The 18361-nt window shown below is 44.7% G+C and overlaps 1 protein-coding gene across 2 annotated transcripts in view; it reads right to left on the bottom strand.

Moving 5' to 3' along the window:
* Positions 1–18361, bottom strand: part of LOC121573427 (dymeclin) — a 138004-nt gene that overhangs the window by 42694 nt on the left and 76949 nt on the right. For both annotated transcript variants that reach the window (XM_041885399.1, XM_041885398.1), the window contains exon 14: positions 8553–8658. In XM_041885399.1, the coding sequence (XP_041741333.1) occupies positions 8553–8658 (106 nt within the window). The remainder of the gene's footprint in view (positions 1–8552; positions 8659–18361) is intronic.

The raw sequence follows: 18361 nt of genomic DNA on the forward strand, positions 1-18361 counted from the left end.
AAGCAACACTTGAGTGGTTTAAGGGGAAACATTTAAATATCTTGGAATGGCCTAGTCAAAGCCCAGACCTCAATCCAATTGAGAATCTGTGGTATGACTTAAAGATTGCTGTACACCAGCAGAAGGGGTCCTAAAATTACAAATAAATTATCTTTGGTATGACCATCTTAAAACAATTCCATATGTTAGCTTAGTAGAACCCATTTTAAATTCAGGCTGTAACAACAAAATATAGACAGATCGAGAGACACAGGCAGACAGACAGACAGGCAGACAGGCAGGGAGACAGACATACAGGCAGGGAGTCAGACAGGCAGACAGAAAGACAGGCAGACAGAAACAGACAGACAGGCGGGGAGACAGATGGGCAGCATCTGGCTCATCCCCTCTCTGTCTTTGCAGCAGTCTGTCAGTCTGTTTGCCTGCCCTCAGCAGGATGACAGTGTAATGTAATGAAGGCGGGGGATGTGGCTGTAGAGCAGCAGGAGACAGAGGGATGTTAACTGTACATATTGTGGTGGGTCCACATAGTATTGTACTATTAATAAGTGGGTCGTTCCACGAATAGAGTACATTTTGGGTAGTGTCATTTGGTAAAAAAAAAAAAAAACATTTTATTTCACCAAATTTTAAGAATTCTGTCATAAAGTGGGTTAAAATCTTCCTAGAAGTTGTAAAAACATGACATGGGACATGTCAAAATGCTGATTTATTTAATTTCCATGCTGTCCATATTAAAGGGCATTTCATTTAATATAGCAGGCTTTTAATTCAATATCGGAGTACAATTTCTACTTAAAATATCAACTGGACTCAAAATGTACTCTATTCGTGGGACGATCCAAGTACTTGTGTAGTTTTCAAAAGATAAACAAATAAATGATAGGGCCCCTATGGAACCAGCCAATCCAAGGAGTAAATTCAGTCAACACAATGTCTGATGCTATATCTGACTACAGGACTACAGACTAAACCAGGGAACAGTGCTACAGGACAAATCAGTGAGTAAACGTAAAGGAAAATAAACCTAGAGCAGAGGCAGTGCTTTAGCCCACAGATGTAAACAGAGGGACATGGAGGTCTGGTCTGTAGTCTCTCCTCACAGAGATTACAGTCAAAACCACAAACTGTTTTTTAACCTTTATTTTAAATATCCTCTGAGGGAAACCAAAAACAGAATGCTTCAGCCTTCGTCAACAAATCATTCCTGCTGCTTTTTCCCAGTGAGTCTAGGCCTTAAATTTCAGGGACAAGCGAGGGATTGAGTGGTAGAGTAAGATGGGGGATGGGCAGAGAGAGAGAAAATATCAGCCGTCACCTTGAAATGTTAATCAGTAAACAGACACATGACCTCCAGGCTGAGGGGGTGTCCAGGGGGGAGAGGGGCTTCAGCTCCCCAGTGAAACCTGCCCTTGGCCTGGGCTTTAGCCTGTCTACTGAGGTCTCCGGGGGCCGGGGCATAACCCTCTAAAGCCCTGACACTAACCAGACCCAGCTCCACAAACACAGCGAGCGAGAGAGAGAGAGAGAGAAAGAGAGAAAGAGAGAAAGAGAGAGAGAGAGAGAGAGAGAGAGAGAGAGAGAGAGAGCGAGAGAGAGAGAGAATGCTGTGTCTGCGTGGGAGGTAGGGATTCTGGAAGAAGAGGAGGAGGGGATTTGGTGGTCGTGAGGAGAAGAGATGCAGACGCATTAGGGGAAAAGGGTCTGCGTATCAAATGGCACCCTATTCCCTATATCAGGGGTATTCGACTCTTACCCGATGAGGTCCAGTCTGCTGGTTTTCTGTTCTACCTGATAACTAATTGCACACACCTGGTGTCCCAGGTCTAAAATCAGTCCCCTGATTAGAGGGAAACAATGAAGAAGAAAAAACTGTGGAACTGGCTTCGAGGTCCAGAGTTGAATATAAGGGCCCTATAAAGTATTAGACTATAAAGGGAATAGGGTTCCATTTGGGACTTACAGTGCACTAAGTCATTAGGGGTAAACGCTCCCACTGAGCCAACAGTGTTTAAGGCCTCTCCTCCTGCTTCCTTAAAGACCAATTACAGGTTGAGGACAATCCCACATTAAACAAACATTAGTGCTCTCTCTCTCTATCCCACTCTCCCTCTCCCTCTCTCTGCAGCATGGCCACCATGTCAAATTGCATTCTTTCTAGATGTCAGTCACAAAGCTCTGATCTCACTCCATCTTCCCTCCTCTCTTTTCTCCACCCCTTGTCTCTCTCTCCACTCGCTCCCTCATTCCTTCTCTCCTCCCCTGTTCCTCCCCTCAGAACAGAACACTGTCAGGGCCAGCTGCTTTCTATTACTGCCTTTACCTTCATCCTGCTGGTAAATAGGCCAGACAGGAGGGGAGAGGGGGATGGATAGAGAGACAGAGCTTTATAGAGAGAGAGTAGGGAGAAAGAGAGAGAGAGGAGAATGAGAGATAGACGGAGAGGTAAGGAAGATAAGTGTAATAGTGATGTGATAAGTACATGGTTGAAACAGAGCACTGTTCTCAGTATTGTGGCTGGTCTAATCTGTTTGTCCCGCCCCACTTGGCATTGACACAGAGCAGACACTACTGAACTGAAGGGAAAGGGGATATCTAGTCAGTTGCACAACTGAATGCACTCAACTGAAATGTGTCTTCCGCTTTTTACCCAACCCCTCTGAATCAGAGAGGTGTGGGGGGCTGCCTTAACACTAGAACTGCCTGGCCTTTTAGCATATACAGTGGGGAAAAAAAGTATTTAGTCAGCCACCAATTGTGTAAGTTCTCCCACTTAAAAAGATGAGAGAGGCCTGTAATTTTCCTCATAGGTACACGTCAACTATGACAGACAAAATGAGAAAAAAAAATCCAGAAAATCACATTGTAGGATTTTTAATGAATTTATTAGCAAATTATGGTGGAAAATAAGTATTTGGTCAATAACAAAAGTTTCTCAATACTTTGTTGTATACCCTTTGTTGGAAATGACACAGGTCAAACGTTTTCTGTAAGTCTTCACAAGGTTTTGGTTTTTTGTTGCTGGTATTTTGGCCCATTCCCCCATGCAGATCTCCTCTAGAGCAGTGATGTTTTGGGGCTGTCGCTGGGCAACACGGACTTTCAACTCCCTCCAAAGATTTTCTATGGGGTTGAGATCTGGAGACTGGCTAGGCCACTCCAGGACCTTGAAATGTTTCTTACGAAGCCACTCCTTCGTTGCCCGGGCGGTGTGTTTGGGATCATTGTCATGCTGAAAGACCAAGCCACGTTTCATGTTCAATGCCCTTGCTGATGGAAGGAGGTTTTCACTCAAAATCTCATGATACATGGCCCCATTCATTCTTTCCTTTACACGGATCAGTCGTCCTGGTCCCTTTGCAGAAAAAACAGCCCCAAAGCATGATGTTTCCACCCCCATGCTTCACAGTAGGTATGGTGTTCTTTGGATGCAACTCAGCATTCTTTGTCCTCCAAACACGACGAGTTGAGTTTTTACCAAAAAGTTATATTTTGGTTTTATCTGACCATATGACATTCTCCCAATCCTCTTCTGGATCATCCAAATGCACTCTAGCAAACTTCAGACGGGCCTGGACATGCTGGCTTAAGCAGGGGGACACGTCTGGCACTGCAGGATTTGTGTCCCTTGCGGCGTAGTGTGTTACTGATGGTAGGCTTTGTTACTTTGGTCCCAGCTCTCTGCAGGTCATTCACTAGGTCCCCCCGTGTGGTTCTGGGTTTTTTGCTCACCGTTCTTGTGATCATTTTGACCCCACGGGGTGAGATCTTGCATGGAGCCCCAGATCGAGGGAGATTATCAGTGGTCTTGTATGTCTTCCATTTCCTAATAATTGCTCCCACAGTTGATTTCTTCAAACCAAGCTGCTTACCTATTGCAGATTCAGTCTTCCCAGCCTGGTGCAGGTCTACAATTTTGTTTCTGGTGTCCTTTGACAGCTCTTTGGTCTTGGCCATAGTGGAGTTTGGAGTGTGACTTTTTGAGGTTGTGGACAGGTGTCTTTTATACTGATAACAAGTTCAAACAGGTGCCATTAATACAGGTAACGAGTGGAGGACAGAGGAGCCTCTTAAAGAAGAAGTTACAGGTCTGTGAGAGCCAGATATCTTGCTTGTTTGTAGGTGACCAAATACTTATTTTCCACCATAATTTCCAAATAAATTCATTAAAAATCCTACAATGCGATTTTCTGGATTTTTTTTTCTCAATTTGTCTGTCATAGTTGACGTGTACCTATGATGAAAATTACAGGCCTCTATCATCTTTTTAAGTGGGAGAACTTGCACAATTGGTGGCTGACTAAATACTTTTTTTCCCCACTGTAAGTACCCGCTAGAGAACGTTGCCAGGCGTCCCTTTAGCATATGCATCAGACGCATATCAACCTGCAAGCTGCACAAATATGAATGATAAATAAATGCTTGATAAATAGTGCATAAACTATTGTAAAGGATTAATTGCATGAAGAAATATTCATGGAAATATATCAATAGCAACAAAATAAAAACAATAGTTACTTGTTAAGATAGAGTCAAGGAGTGACTGCGGTCACTCCTCACCAGTTACTCCTCCTCTCCCCTGTCACTCCTCCTCCCCCCCACCTCTGACTGGGTGTGCCTCTCACCCTCCTCACCTCTCTCACCCCTTTCCTCCCTCCCTACCTTCCGCCTCCTCCCTCTCCCCTCCTCTCCTCTCCTCTCTCTCCTCCTCTGTGGATGGTGTCTGAGCGTGTGGCTCTATGTCAGGGCAGATCAGTCACGAGGCCTGATGGCAAAGTGGGGCCTCCCCCCTCTCCTCCTCGCCTGTCTCTCCCCTCCTCCCCCCTCTCCTCCTCGACTGTCTCTCCCCTCCTCCCCCTCTCCTCCTCGACTGTCTCTCCTCTCCTCCTCGACTGTCTCTCCTCCCATCCTCCCCCCTCTCTTGTCTCTCCCCTCCCCCCCTCGACTGTCTCCACCCTCTCCTCCTCGACTGTCTCTCCCCTCCTCCCCCCTCTCCTCCTCGACTGTCTCTCCCCTCCTCCCCCCTCGCCTGTCTCTCCCCTCCCCCCCTCGACTGTCTCTCCCCTCCTCCACCCTCTCCTCCTCGCCTGTCTCTCCCCTCCTCCCCCTCACCTGTCTCTCCCCTCTCGCCTCCTCCCCCCTCGCCTGTCTCTCCCCCCTCTCCTCCTCGCCAGTCTCTCCAGTCTTCCCCTCTCTTCCACAACACCACTCACACAGCCTGCCTGTCTGTCTCAGTCTACTGACAACAACACCACTCACACAGCCTGCCTGTCTGTCTCAGTCTACTGACAACAACACCACTCACACAGCCTGCCTGTCTGTCTCAGTCTACTGACAACAACACCACTCACACAGCCTGCCTGTCTGTCTCAGTCTACTGACAACAACACCACTCACACAGCCTGCCTGTCTGTCTCAGTCTACTGACAACAACACTACTCACACAGCCTGTCTGTCTGTCTCAGTCTACTGACAACAACACCACTCACACAGCCTGCCTGTCTGTCTCAGTCTACTGACAACAACACTACTCACACAGCCTGCCTGTCTGTCTCAGTCTACTGACAACAACACCACTCACACAGCCTGCCTGTCTGTCTCAGTCTACTGACAACAACACCACTCACACAGCCTGCCTGTCTGTCTCAGTCTACTGACAACAACACCACTCACACAGCCTGCCTGTCTGTCTCAGTCTACTGACAACAACACCACTCACACAGCCTGCCTGTCTGTCTCAGTCTACTGACAACAACACCACTCACACAGCCTGCCTGTCTGTCTCAGTCTACTGACAACAACACCACTCACACAGCCTGCCTGTCTGTCTCAGTCTACTGACAACAACACCACTCACACAGCCTGCCTGTCTGTCTCAGTCTACTGACAACAACACCACTCACACAGCCTGCCTGTCTGTCTCAGTCTACTGACAACAACACTACTCACACAGCCTGCCTGTCTGTCTCAGTCTACTGACAACACCACCACTCACACAGCCTGCCTGTCTGTCTCAGTCTACTGACAACAACACCACTCACACAGCCTGCCTGTCTGTCTCAGTCTACTGACAACAACACCACTCACACAGCCTGCCTGTCTGTCTCAGTCTACTGACAACAACACCACTCACACAGCCTGCCTGTCTGTCTCAGTCTACTGACAACAACACCACTCACACAGCCTGCCTGTCTGTCTCAGTCTACTGACAACAACACCACTCACACAGCCTGCCTGTCTGTCTCAGTCTACTGACAACAACACCACTCACACAGCCTGCCTGTCTGTCTCAGTCTACTGACAACAACACCACTCACACAGCCTGCCTGTCTGTCTCAGTCTACTGACAACAACACTGCTGTGTGTATATCAGCTTCCCCAATTAATTACTGGTCCTTGTATATGCGTATATTTGACAGTTTTAAATAGTGTTTTTATTGTGAGTGCTCTGGTGAGTGTTTCCAAGGTATTTATTATGTCAAATAAACTGCACACTACCGTTCTCCGAGCACACAAATTGAAGCAGGGGAGGGTCGGAGTACGAGTCCAAATCAAAGTATGCTGAATGGAGCACGGAGGGCACTTCTCGGATGCTTACTCCGTTTGTACATATTTTGAAGCATGCATCGATGCAAGCAAAAATGTATGCACGCATGACTGTAAGTCACTTTGGATAAAAGCGTCTGCTAAATGGCATATTATTATTATATTATTATTAAAATATGCACAGAAATATGATGCAACCAGGGGGAAAAAACGACGCAAAATTTCTTGAAATCAATGGAGTCCATTATTTGAGCTGAAGCGAGAGAGTATCAACTGACTTCGGAATGAAATGTTGCCCATTCACTTCTCATATGTACTTTATGTACTATATTTTTTATCTTGATACGTTCATAAATACATACTGTGTTAATTTGGGAATGTTTACCTGCCTACAACACCCACTGTAGTGTGTGTAGATCACAAGCCCATAGTAAGTCAATAGGGCAAACTGGCTAGCCACTACTGTTAGCTAGCTAGAGAGCCACGAAGAATTGACATCTACGTTGCATAACATTAGTTTTAGTTCATTTTTGCCTGTTTAACTAGCTGGCTAGATAATTACTATTCACATATAGCTAGCTGATAATTATGAAGTAAAACGTTTGCTTTGTGTATATCTTGTTTGTTCTCTATTGTTGACATTGTCCTGACTGGAAGAAGGTTCAGTGAATGGGGAGGTGCAGCGTGAGTTAATATGGTAGGAGAAGTGCTTCTCAAATGGAATGTTTTATGGGTACTCCACACTCTCGTCCTCACAAGAACGTACTCAAGAGAAAGTCATCGGAGAATGCACTTGGAGCATGAGTGTGGGGAGTACGGTAGCATGCATAAAACACCCTGTGTGTACTGAATATGACTGTGTGTCTGTCTGTGTGCAAGCACCATATTTCTTAGCGTTTAAAAATGTTTAACTGATATAGATAAAAATAGGTTGATGAGATGCTGCTGCAGAATGGTGCAGACAGAGAGACAGAGAAGAGTTTATCACGTGGACAGGATGTTTGAATAACAACCTTCATGTTCAGACTGCAGGATTTCCCCCTTCCTAGCAACATCAATATAAAGACCTTATCAACATTACTCAGAGAACATAATAGTGGACACGAGATACCAACCAGGAACAACAGTACCCCTGAGATCACAACTGCTTCTACGGAGACCAGGGTCGTATTCATCAGGCCCCAAACATAAAATTGACTGAAACAGGGTACTACCTGAACTTAACCAATAAGAAACGCTTGTTTTAGTTCTCTGTTGCGAAACATTTTTGCTACGTTTTACTACAGTGTGCCCTAATGAATACGACCCCTGCAACCTTATTGTTGGAGCTTGGAGGGAACCTTCCATGATATAATTCACACAGACATATAGAAAACATAATATAATTAATAGAGACGTTTACAAAACATTGTGTGACCAGGGAGGGTCATGTTTGGGTGAAGTGATATCATTGCCTGGAGGTTAATTCAGCTTCGACGACTCTAGACATAGCAATGGTCTTTTCCAGCCAGTGTGTGTGTGTGTGTGTGTGTGTGTGTGTGTGTGTGTGTGTGTGTGTGTGACACAGGGTAAAACAAGGGGAGGGATAAGGGTCATGAAAGAGGCATCCAAACAAAAGAGAGGAGAGGGCGAGGGGGGGGGGGATAATCAGGCACACACCTCAGCCACTCCATCTCGTCCTTGGGGCCCACAACGTCTGACCCACACCGCCGCCCCTCACCCTTCCCCCCCCAGACACACCCAGACACAAAGAAACACACGGCACGCACCACGAATGCAGATGCAAACGCAGTGAGAGACAGTCAGACCTAGACACAAACTCAGACACTCAGATCAGACATGGCTGGAGGTGCAGGCCCAAGGGACCAGGACCAAGGGAAGGGAGCAGTATTCACTTTGTGTGTGTGTGTGTAGTTAATTTCCCCAGTAGTCCCACCATTGAATTAAAAGATAACTGGGATAGGCCTATATTTTTCATAGACCAAATCAGTAGGAGCAGTACTCACGTAGTCAGGCAGTACAGAGCTGTCGTCTGCCCCCCGGGGACCTCTCAGAGACTGGGTAGCCTGCTCCAAGACCTTGTTGTGCTTCTTGGACAGCAGTGCAAATAGACTGGAGGGGAGGGAGAGAGGCAACAGGGGTATTTAGAGTCTTTACAGAGATCAGAGCAACCTGGTATCACAACCTGGTATCACAAGACTGGTATCACAAGACTGGCTGCACTATTAAGGGCATTATATTTGTCATCCATTTACATTTTAGTCATCTAACCCTAACCCATACTCTTCAATCCACATAATCTAGACCAGGTATCATCAACTAGATTCAGCCGCAGGACGATTCTTTCTTGAGCGGATGGTCAGGGGGCAGGAACATAATTACAAATAATTTGCAGACTGCAAATTGACCGCAAGAAGCCCAAACATAAATAATATTTGACTAAAACATAACCATTTCAAAGATTACTTACATTTGTATACGATCTCATATATCTCTCTATTATGTGTGGGAATACTTTGGAACAGATTTCCAAAAATAAAATCACTTTGAGCCGATTTGCTTTGTCAGCCAAAAAATTATAATAAATAAAATCACCCCGCGGGCCGCCAGTTGGAGAACCCTCATCTAGACCTACTTTTATTAAACTAAACAAATACTTCCACTGAGTACAAAACATTAAGAACACCTTCCTAATATTGCGTTGCATCCCCTTTTGCCCTCAAAACAGCCTCAATAAGTCGGGGCATGGACTCTACAAGGTGTCGAAAGCGGTCCACAGGGATGCTGGTCTACGTATGTTGACTCCGATGCTTCCCACAGTTGTGTCAAGTTGGCTGGATGTCCTTTGGGGTGGTGGACCATTCATGATACACACAGGAAAATATTGAGCGTGAAAAACCCAGCAGCGTTGCAGTTCTTGACACACTCAAACCGGTGCGACTGGCACCTACTACCATACCCCGTTCAAAGGCACTTAAATCTTTTGTCTTGCCCATTCACCCTCTGAATGGCATTTTACATTTACATTTTAGTCATTTAGCAGACGCTCTTATCCAGAGCGACTTACAGTTAGTGAGTGCATACATTTTAAATGTTTCTTCATACTGGAATCGAACCCACAACCCTGGCGTTGCAAATGCTATCTGTCTAGAAATGGGCGGGTTGTAACTTGATCCTACTGCTATGATTGGATAGAGCAAGGCTGTAACTCCGCTCCCTTTCTTCACATCTCTCTCCATCGCTCATATCACATGCTGCTGTTTACTGCTACTATGATAACTAGCTATGGCGATTACATTTGCTACCAAGCCATAAATGTGCATAATATCTAACAAGTAGAGCGAGGGTAGGAAAAAAGATGAAACGACGATGCACGTTCTGTCTGAATGACTCAAATCTGCCCATAGTTTGAGATGTGAGAAAGCTTGCACATTCGCTGAGCTACAGCTTTCTTGGTCCAAAAACATGCAGGAATATTCTTAGGTCGCTAAACCTATTGCCAACTTTTACTTAGGCATTTTAAAACACTTCCTTCATTCTCTATTACGACAATCATCTAGTCCGACTATCAACTGTCAATTTATGAATACGATTGCGGCTGGTCAGATCAGCACAGCAGTAAATATATAACGTTACACCAGAAGTTAGATGGCTTGTTGCTGAAAATGGTGCATGTTCAAAATGATAACCAGCTAACGTTAGCTAGCTACGTTGGCTATTAGCTCCCATCTGATATCTTAGCATCATGTTTATCTAGCCAGCTAGCTAGCATAGTAGCTTATATAGCTGGTTTGCTAACACCACAGATGATAGGGTTATTTATTGTAATCTTTGCTAACAGGTCACATAGCTATCTGCTTAGCTAGCTAGCTAGTAGGACCAGATGATACCAGTATCGCGACAAGGAAAGAAAACACAAAGTAGATTTAACTTCTTTAGGAAAACAGCCCTAATGTTGGAAACAAACATCATTATGTTGTCATCCAGAGTCACATTTATTTATTTTCCAAGCTGTAGCACACAATATTTTACATAGAGCAGGGTTTTAAAGGGACCAAAGAGTTCGGTCTGCTTTGTGTTTTCAGGTTTGCCATAGAACAAATATTGTGATACTGGTATCGTCGCGGCCCTACTAGCTAGCTATCATTACTGTGTCATTTATAAGAAAATCAGTCCAGCTACAGTCATTACTGTGTCATTTATAAGAAAATCAGTCCAGCTACAGTCATTACTGTGTCATTTATAAGAAAATCAGTCCAGCAACAGCCAGTTTCAACTGGTACACTAATCGGCGCCCAGCCACCATTTAATCAAACAACAATCTTCTCTGGCTACATATCTGTAATTGCTCTCTTGTGCTGCATCTCAACAGACAGTACTCAGACTGGACCACAGAACAGAAATCATTAAATCAATTCAGCCCAGGCTCCTCATGCTGTATGCCCCATACCCATGAAAAACACAGTGTCCCCCAAATGACACCATATTTCCTATATAGTGCACTACTTCCCCCTATGGACCCTGGTAATAAGTAGTGCACTATACAAACCCCACAGGAACAGCAGATGGTTTCTGAAGCTCACTAATAAACACACAGAGAGGAGTAAACAGCCGTGTGGGAACACACTGGGGAGCTCACAGCTTAATAACACAGGCAGGAACCGGGTAGGAACGAACGAACGAACGAACAGACAGACAGACAGACAGACAGACAGACAGACAGACAGACAGACAGACAGACAGACAGACAGACAGACAGACACGCTCGTAGGCTCACACACGCAGGCAGCTAGACACAGGCTAGATGATACACCCTCAACATTCAACGAGTCCTACACTACGGACACACACACTTTATTTACGATATTACTTTAAAAATGACATAAGGATTTTTTGTTGCTGGAATTTGAATGGAGGTTAGAAGATGGTGGGGATGGGGTGACAATTGGTTTAACATATGAAGGAAATAGTGAAATAGGTTCATAAAATGTACTGTACTGTACGGCAACTAACAAGACAAAAGCTGCTGCTGATTATGGTGTTTTATGAATGTCCCTTCTCCTCAACACTAACTCATTAAGCCTGCTTGGTGAGAACAGTCTGGAACAGAAGTTTAGTAGATTGGCATTCCTTCCTGTTATTACGCAGCAGCTGACCTGACTAATCCTCTTAGAACCCACCATGGTTCAAATCAAAAATCGGACAAAAATGGAGTCTTTAACATAACTCGACAGGGACCAATGCACATTGATGATCAACATTTATGTAAATGTGCCAGATTCAGCCAACCTGCTAATACTCAACTGTATTTCCCTTTCCCATATGATGACACACTGTTTTTGTCGATTCCAAAACATAGACACATTGGGTTGGGATTTCTGGGCATTTTCATTCAGCCGTTAACAACATGGGCACTCGCGTTTCTGTTGATTTCAAAACATAGACATACTCTGGGTGGGTACTATGACTGAGATCTGAGCACACTGATGCTCTGTGCTCTTTGAAACCCAATACAATGAAAGGGGGAAAAAAAAACATCCTTTGTTATGTGCTCTCTGTGTCTCTGTTTCTGTTTATAAAGGTGATGGGACGGAGGGGCCACACTTTGTTACTAACTGACCGACAGGACAGAGCCGGGCAGGGCGCTAGCTGCCACAGGCTGTTGTTTTGGCATCAGTTTCATGGCAGCCTGTTCCATTGTTCATGTTTAGTCTAGATACAGGAAGCTGTCAGGTTGACCTACTGACAACGGACGGACGGACTCACACACACACACACACACACACACACACAGGCACACGCACAGGTGCACGCACACACGCTCACACACGCGCACAGGTGCACACACACGTACACGCACACGCACACACCAACACTTGCATCGGCAGACTCGGACACAAAATAAGCCATACAACAAGACCAAATGAGACAGAATTCTCTTTTGCACAAAGAAACTAGCCAGATAAATGCAGTACTCAGCCGAGAGGTACACCTGTGCCACATGTCAGCACCATTCATCCAATGCAGGTCACCGAGGCCGTTTACCGTTGCCTTTATGTGGGGTGATTGAGCTCCTGAAAGGTGTATAGAGATATGATTACCAGTGCTGGCTGAGAGGCCTGTGTCTGGGTCTGTCTGTAGGGTAACTAGGACTCTATGGGGTCTTTTGTAGACATGCTATTAATAAGACTGAGTGAGAGGCACACCTGGTGATCCCCACTAGCACAAAGACTCTGCCACACTGACTGACTGACTGACTGACAGACTGCAACCTTCCGGCCTAGTCTATAGCTCTGACAGACATGGCTTTGCATGATAGAACACATGCCTTGTAGAAAGTAGTGCATTAGGGAAAGGGTGCCATTTTGGATGCAACCCGGGAGTCCAGTCCACTATGGAGGCCTTATCCCAGCATTAGAGCTCTACTAGCCGACCCGAGCCAGACGGGCCCTGACATTATACATCGGGTTTGGGCCGGGTAGGGACAGTTTTTTCATCAATAGCTAGGGTACAGGCAGAGCGCGGGTATCACAAAATTGATCACTACCATTTTGAAGCTCAGCCATTTGCTCGTGCTCTGCTGCGCAGTACAGTCATGTCTGACTAAGATCATAACATGGTGTCAGAAGCGCTTCAACCTCATCAAATATAAAACAGGATAGATTATTTCACAGAAAATAATAATGTTCCTTCAGTTTTGTTGGAGTTTAGTGACGAAAAGTAGCTAACAGCTAACTGCTGTCTCATGTCTCTTTATTGAGCAGAGCAGCCCAAGCAGAGCCATCGCTATGGATACTCAGACTCAGAGCCATGAACAGAGCGCATGCAGAGCGAAGTTAACGGAGGAAGTTATTTCTGATTTTAGGCTGGGCCGGGCCTTAAATTTGGCAGAAGCAATTGGGCCTGGGTAGGGTAGGGCCTGAACGTTGCGGGCATGGGTAGGGCTCAGGCTTAAAATTCTCACCCGTGCAGGGCTCTACCCAGCATGCCAAGCAAACAGTCTGTGCGCATGCAGCAGTCAGAACCGAAAGAAAATAATATAAATGAAAATGAAAGAAAGAAGCAGGGGAAAAGGCAGCAAATTGGTAGTAGAATCTAATCTCTAGCTTAACCTGGACGCATAGGACTAGAGTCTGGTTTAACCTGGATGCATAGGACTAGAGTCTGGTTTAACCTGGAAGCATAGGACTAAAGTCTGGTTTAACCTGGAAGCATAGGATAAGAGTACAGTTTAACTTGGAAGCATATGATAAGAGTCCAGTTTAACCTGGAAGCATAAGCCTAGAGTCTGGTTTAACCTGGAAGCATAATACTCTATCTTAACCTGGAAGCAAATGTATATAGTGTCTGGTTTAACCTGGAAGCATAGGACTAGAGTCCGGTTTAACCTGGAAGCATAAGCCTAGAGTCTGGCTTAACCTGGAAGCATAGGACTGCAGTCTGGTTTAACCTGGAAGCATAGGACTGCAGTCTGGTTTAACCTGGAAGCATAGGATTAGAGTCTGGTTTAACCTGGAAGCATAGGACTAGAGTCTGGTTTAACCTGGAAGCATAGGACTAGAGTCTGGTTTAACCTGGAAGCATAGGACTAGAGTCTGGTTTAATCTGGAAGCATAGGACTAGAGTCTGGTTTAACCTGGAAGCATAGGATTAGAGTCTGGTTTAACCTGGAAGCATAGGATTAGAGCCTGGTTTAACCTGGAAGCATAGGACTAGAGTCTGGTTTAACCTGGAAGCATAGGACTAGAGTCTGGTTTAACCTGGAAGCATAGGACTAGAGTCTGGTTTAACCTGGAAACATAGGACTAGAGTCTGGTTTAACCTGGAAACATAGGACTAGAGTCTGGTTTAACCTGGAAGCATAAGACTAGAGTCTGGTTTAACCTGGAAGCATAAGACTAGAGTCTGGTTTAACCTGGAAGCATAGGACTAGAGTCTGGTTTAACCTGGAAGCATAGGACTAGAGTCTGGTTTAACCTGGAAGCTCAGAGAACGAATAAGCAAGTCAAGTGCAAAAGCTCCTCCCTTAGTGCGTCGCCCGCGGTGACCAGCCAGTGTTCGAGGCTACTGCAACTGGAGTGAGATAAATCCATACTGTACAGAACATACAAGTCTCTCCGCATGTGGAGGCTGGCACCCCTGAAAGACCAGGGAGGAGAGGAGGGAAAAAAGGGGACAGAACACTGAGAAAGGGGAATTTATTGTCTCTTTTTTTGGTTGAAAAACCAGGATGTTTGATAAGTGTTTTTCTGGAGAAGAACTTAGAATCTGTTTTTGTTAAAAAGGGTGGCAAAGGGGTAAAAAGAGAGGTGAAAGAGTAGCCAATTTCGGTTTTTCATTAGTAACATTAAAGCCACAGTGACTGAGGTAGTCAAATCATATTATAATGAATTGTTATTTATGTGATTGACCCAAGCAAACTACGTTCAGCAGACAGTTCAAGAATATCCACTCTTTCTCTCATTCTCTGTAGCGCTAACATTGACATTAGCCTTGAGCATGCAGTAAAATCATTGGCATAGATGGGTGCTCTTCATTATGACATTGACTGTTCATTTATAATCAACGCTTTTCCCGTGGATTGGAGTTATAGACAGACTTAACGTGCTCTTAGAATTCCCACAATAAGGTTATATTATTTGTTTGGGAAAACTACAGTGTAGAGTGGTGATGAAAGGAGGCATGGTGGTTGTTGGCAAAGGGGCTGAGATGCAGATATGAATAGACAGTGTGAGGTATTACACAATGATAATAACATACGTGCCTTCTTTCATCTCAACCTTTCTATCACTAGCGCCACGTTCCTCTTACCAACTGATGCACAGTCAAATCCATCTGCCAGCTATTGACATCCATGTCACTGCCCTTCAGGGAAGGAAAGAGGGAGGGTTCACTAATGTAGCGGAAAACCTTTTCACCCTCTGCTGCCTCTCAATATATGTACCTAAAAAGAGCTTTTTCTTCTAAGCATCATTTAACAACAAAAATCCTTGACAGAAAATGTGCAAATCTGACATTTGGAAATTCCAGGAGGAAATTCCCCTGAGAGCAAAATCATGGATGTACTACATTACCTTCCCAACCCACCACCACATCCCTAACTAGGCAAAATCATGGATGTACTACATTACCTTCCCAACCACCACCACATCCCTAACTAGGCAAAATCATGAATGTACTACATTACCTTCCCAACCCCCCACCACATCCCTAACCAGTCAAAATCATGAAAGTACTACATTACCTTCCCAATACCCCACCACATCCCTAACCAGGTCCTCTGTAGCTCAGCTGGTAGAGCACGGCGCTTGTAACGCCAGGGTAGTGGGTTCGATCCCCGGGACCACCCATACACAAAAAAAATGATGCACGCATGACTGTATGTCGCTTTGGATAAAAGTGTCTGCTAAATGGCATATTATTATAATAAAATCATGAATGTACTACATTACCTTCCCAACCACCACATCCCTAAGCAGTGAGAAAGACATGGACCATGGTGTCAGCAGGCTACTCTCTTAGTCATCATAAAACACGGTGGAGTGTGTGTGTATGTGTGTGTGTGTGTGTGTGTGTGTGTGTGTATGTGAAGGTTTGCCTACGCAAACAGTATTTCTGTTTCCACTACCCCGTGGTCACGAAACAGCATTAAATAATCCTGAATGAATTGATGAGAGGAAGAGGAATGGTCGTTCTGGTTAGCTGTCCCGTGACAGTGAGCGGGCATGGCCAGGGAGTGTGTGACCAGCGGAGTGTGTGGTCCTAACCAGGGTCCATCCGGAACAATGGGCTGTGTGCTGTGCGAGTCAGTGACTCACTGGCCTGGCTCTTCACAGTCTCATTCTTTCATACAGTCAAGTCTCCTAACCACAGAGAGGAGAGGAGAATCCTGTGCGTGCGTGAATCCTCCTTCCTTTCAACAGCTTGAAGCCATTAGCGTTACCATCACTGACTGACTGAGTGAGTGTTTCACAGCTGGACAGTACCGCGAGACGTGCTAATGTCTTTATTCAGAGCCAACCACACACTGACAGCCAGTCTAGTGGTCTAGCATGGAGGTATCATGAAGAATAGAGCTACAGCATTTCAAAGGCTGGACAACATTCTGATGCTACAGTGCAGCGAGACCTCAATGCTTATACTGCATGTATAAATGGAAAGATAAATATTTCACAAACTATGACTAATGTCTGTCTAATGACCAACTCGATTACATAAATCAGGGTGGAGTAAGTGTTTGAGTGAGTGTGTTTGTGTGCTTAGAGCTACCAAGGCAAGCCGGAATATGTTGTTGTGTATCAAGTCATCTGGGCATTTAACCTCTTAAAAATGTAGGGTCCCCTAAATATCTAAATCGTCTAAAATGAAAACGGTAGCCCCCATCCGTGAATACAGGGTGTCTCCTGAAAGCTGGGGGTCTTGGCTTTCCTGCCGTACCATACAATCTTTGGTGCGACTTAGCACCATATATGGGCATAAGGCTATAGAAGGTCAGACCACACCCACAAGCCCATTTCAAGATGGCTGCGACAGTCCATTAGTGTGGGAAAGCTAAAAGTATATTAATCTTGAACAACGTTGATATGTGATGAAAGCATACTCCACAGATAAGGATATGTTGTTTGTCGGCCTGTGACCTACCATTATCGATTCACAGCCCAGAGAGTCAAGGAGTCAATTTTCTACTTAGTTTTCACTAAACAACAAACATCTTACAAGGTAAGCTTCCATGTGGTCTGTGTTTGAGCTAGAGCTACATGGTGTCAAACAAATCATTAGATTATTACGAACAACAGTAGCCTATTGTCAATGTTCTCCGATAATGTATCAGCTAATTGTGTCAATTAATGTGTCAATGTTCTCCGATAATGTATAAGCTCTCCGACAATGTTCTCCGATAATTAATCAGCTAGCTTGCTAAAATGGTGGTCCTCTGTAGCTCAGCTGGTAGAGCACGGCACTTGTAACGCCAAGGTAGTGGGTTCGATCCCCGGGACCACCCATACACAAAAATGTATGCACGCATGACTGTAAGTCGCTTTGGATAAAAGCGTCTGCTAAATGGCATATTATTAATGTATGGCTGAACTAGAACATCAAATGTTCACCCAGTGACTACATCTTTCAGCACCAAAAGTGTGTTGTTTTTTTATCTTTCGACTGGGGAGTGGGTAAAATGAAAGATGGACGGCCGTGTAGCCAATAAGATAAGCTTTCCAGTCATATCAGATGACCTGGGTGGGACTTGTGTAGGACTGAGTAGCTCTTTTTGCGTAATGCAAACAGTTGCTAGCGGTATTTAGAAAGGACGCACTCAGAACGCATCATTGTATTTTGAACAGATTCTTTCATCGCTTTGGCATAAAAAATGGCTTATCAGGGATGTAAAAAGAATGGGAAAAACCAAACTACTACCCAACAGGACGGCAACAAGATGACTAAAGCCAGGTACACCAAGAGAGAGGCTTTGGAGGAAATTCTTAGTGAGTCAGACACAGATGCTGGGAGCTATGTACCTATGACTCAGGAAATATAATTTTTTTCTCTTGAAGGATTAGATTCCATTTTAGATCTGTAAGTCAATTATTTTGTACAACTTTCTTTAGTTTACTATATGTATTTAGTATTTTTTATATATAGTTGTGGTCTGCTACTTTTTGTTTTGTGTTTACAGTATAGCAGTGTCCTGTTTAGCCTATATCCTGTGTATCATTCCAAAGTAGTTCCATATTGTATATACATCTCAGACAGATCGAACATGGTGGAATGGCTGACATCCTCCCCAACATTAAACTGGATCTCAGCCATCTTCTTA

Source organism: Coregonus clupeaformis, chromosome 9, assembly GCF_020615455.1.
Source record: "Coregonus clupeaformis isolate EN_2021a chromosome 9, ASM2061545v1, whole genome shotgun sequence".
Classification (NCBI taxonomy): domain Eukaryota; kingdom Metazoa; phylum Chordata; class Actinopteri; order Salmoniformes; family Salmonidae; genus Coregonus; species Coregonus clupeaformis.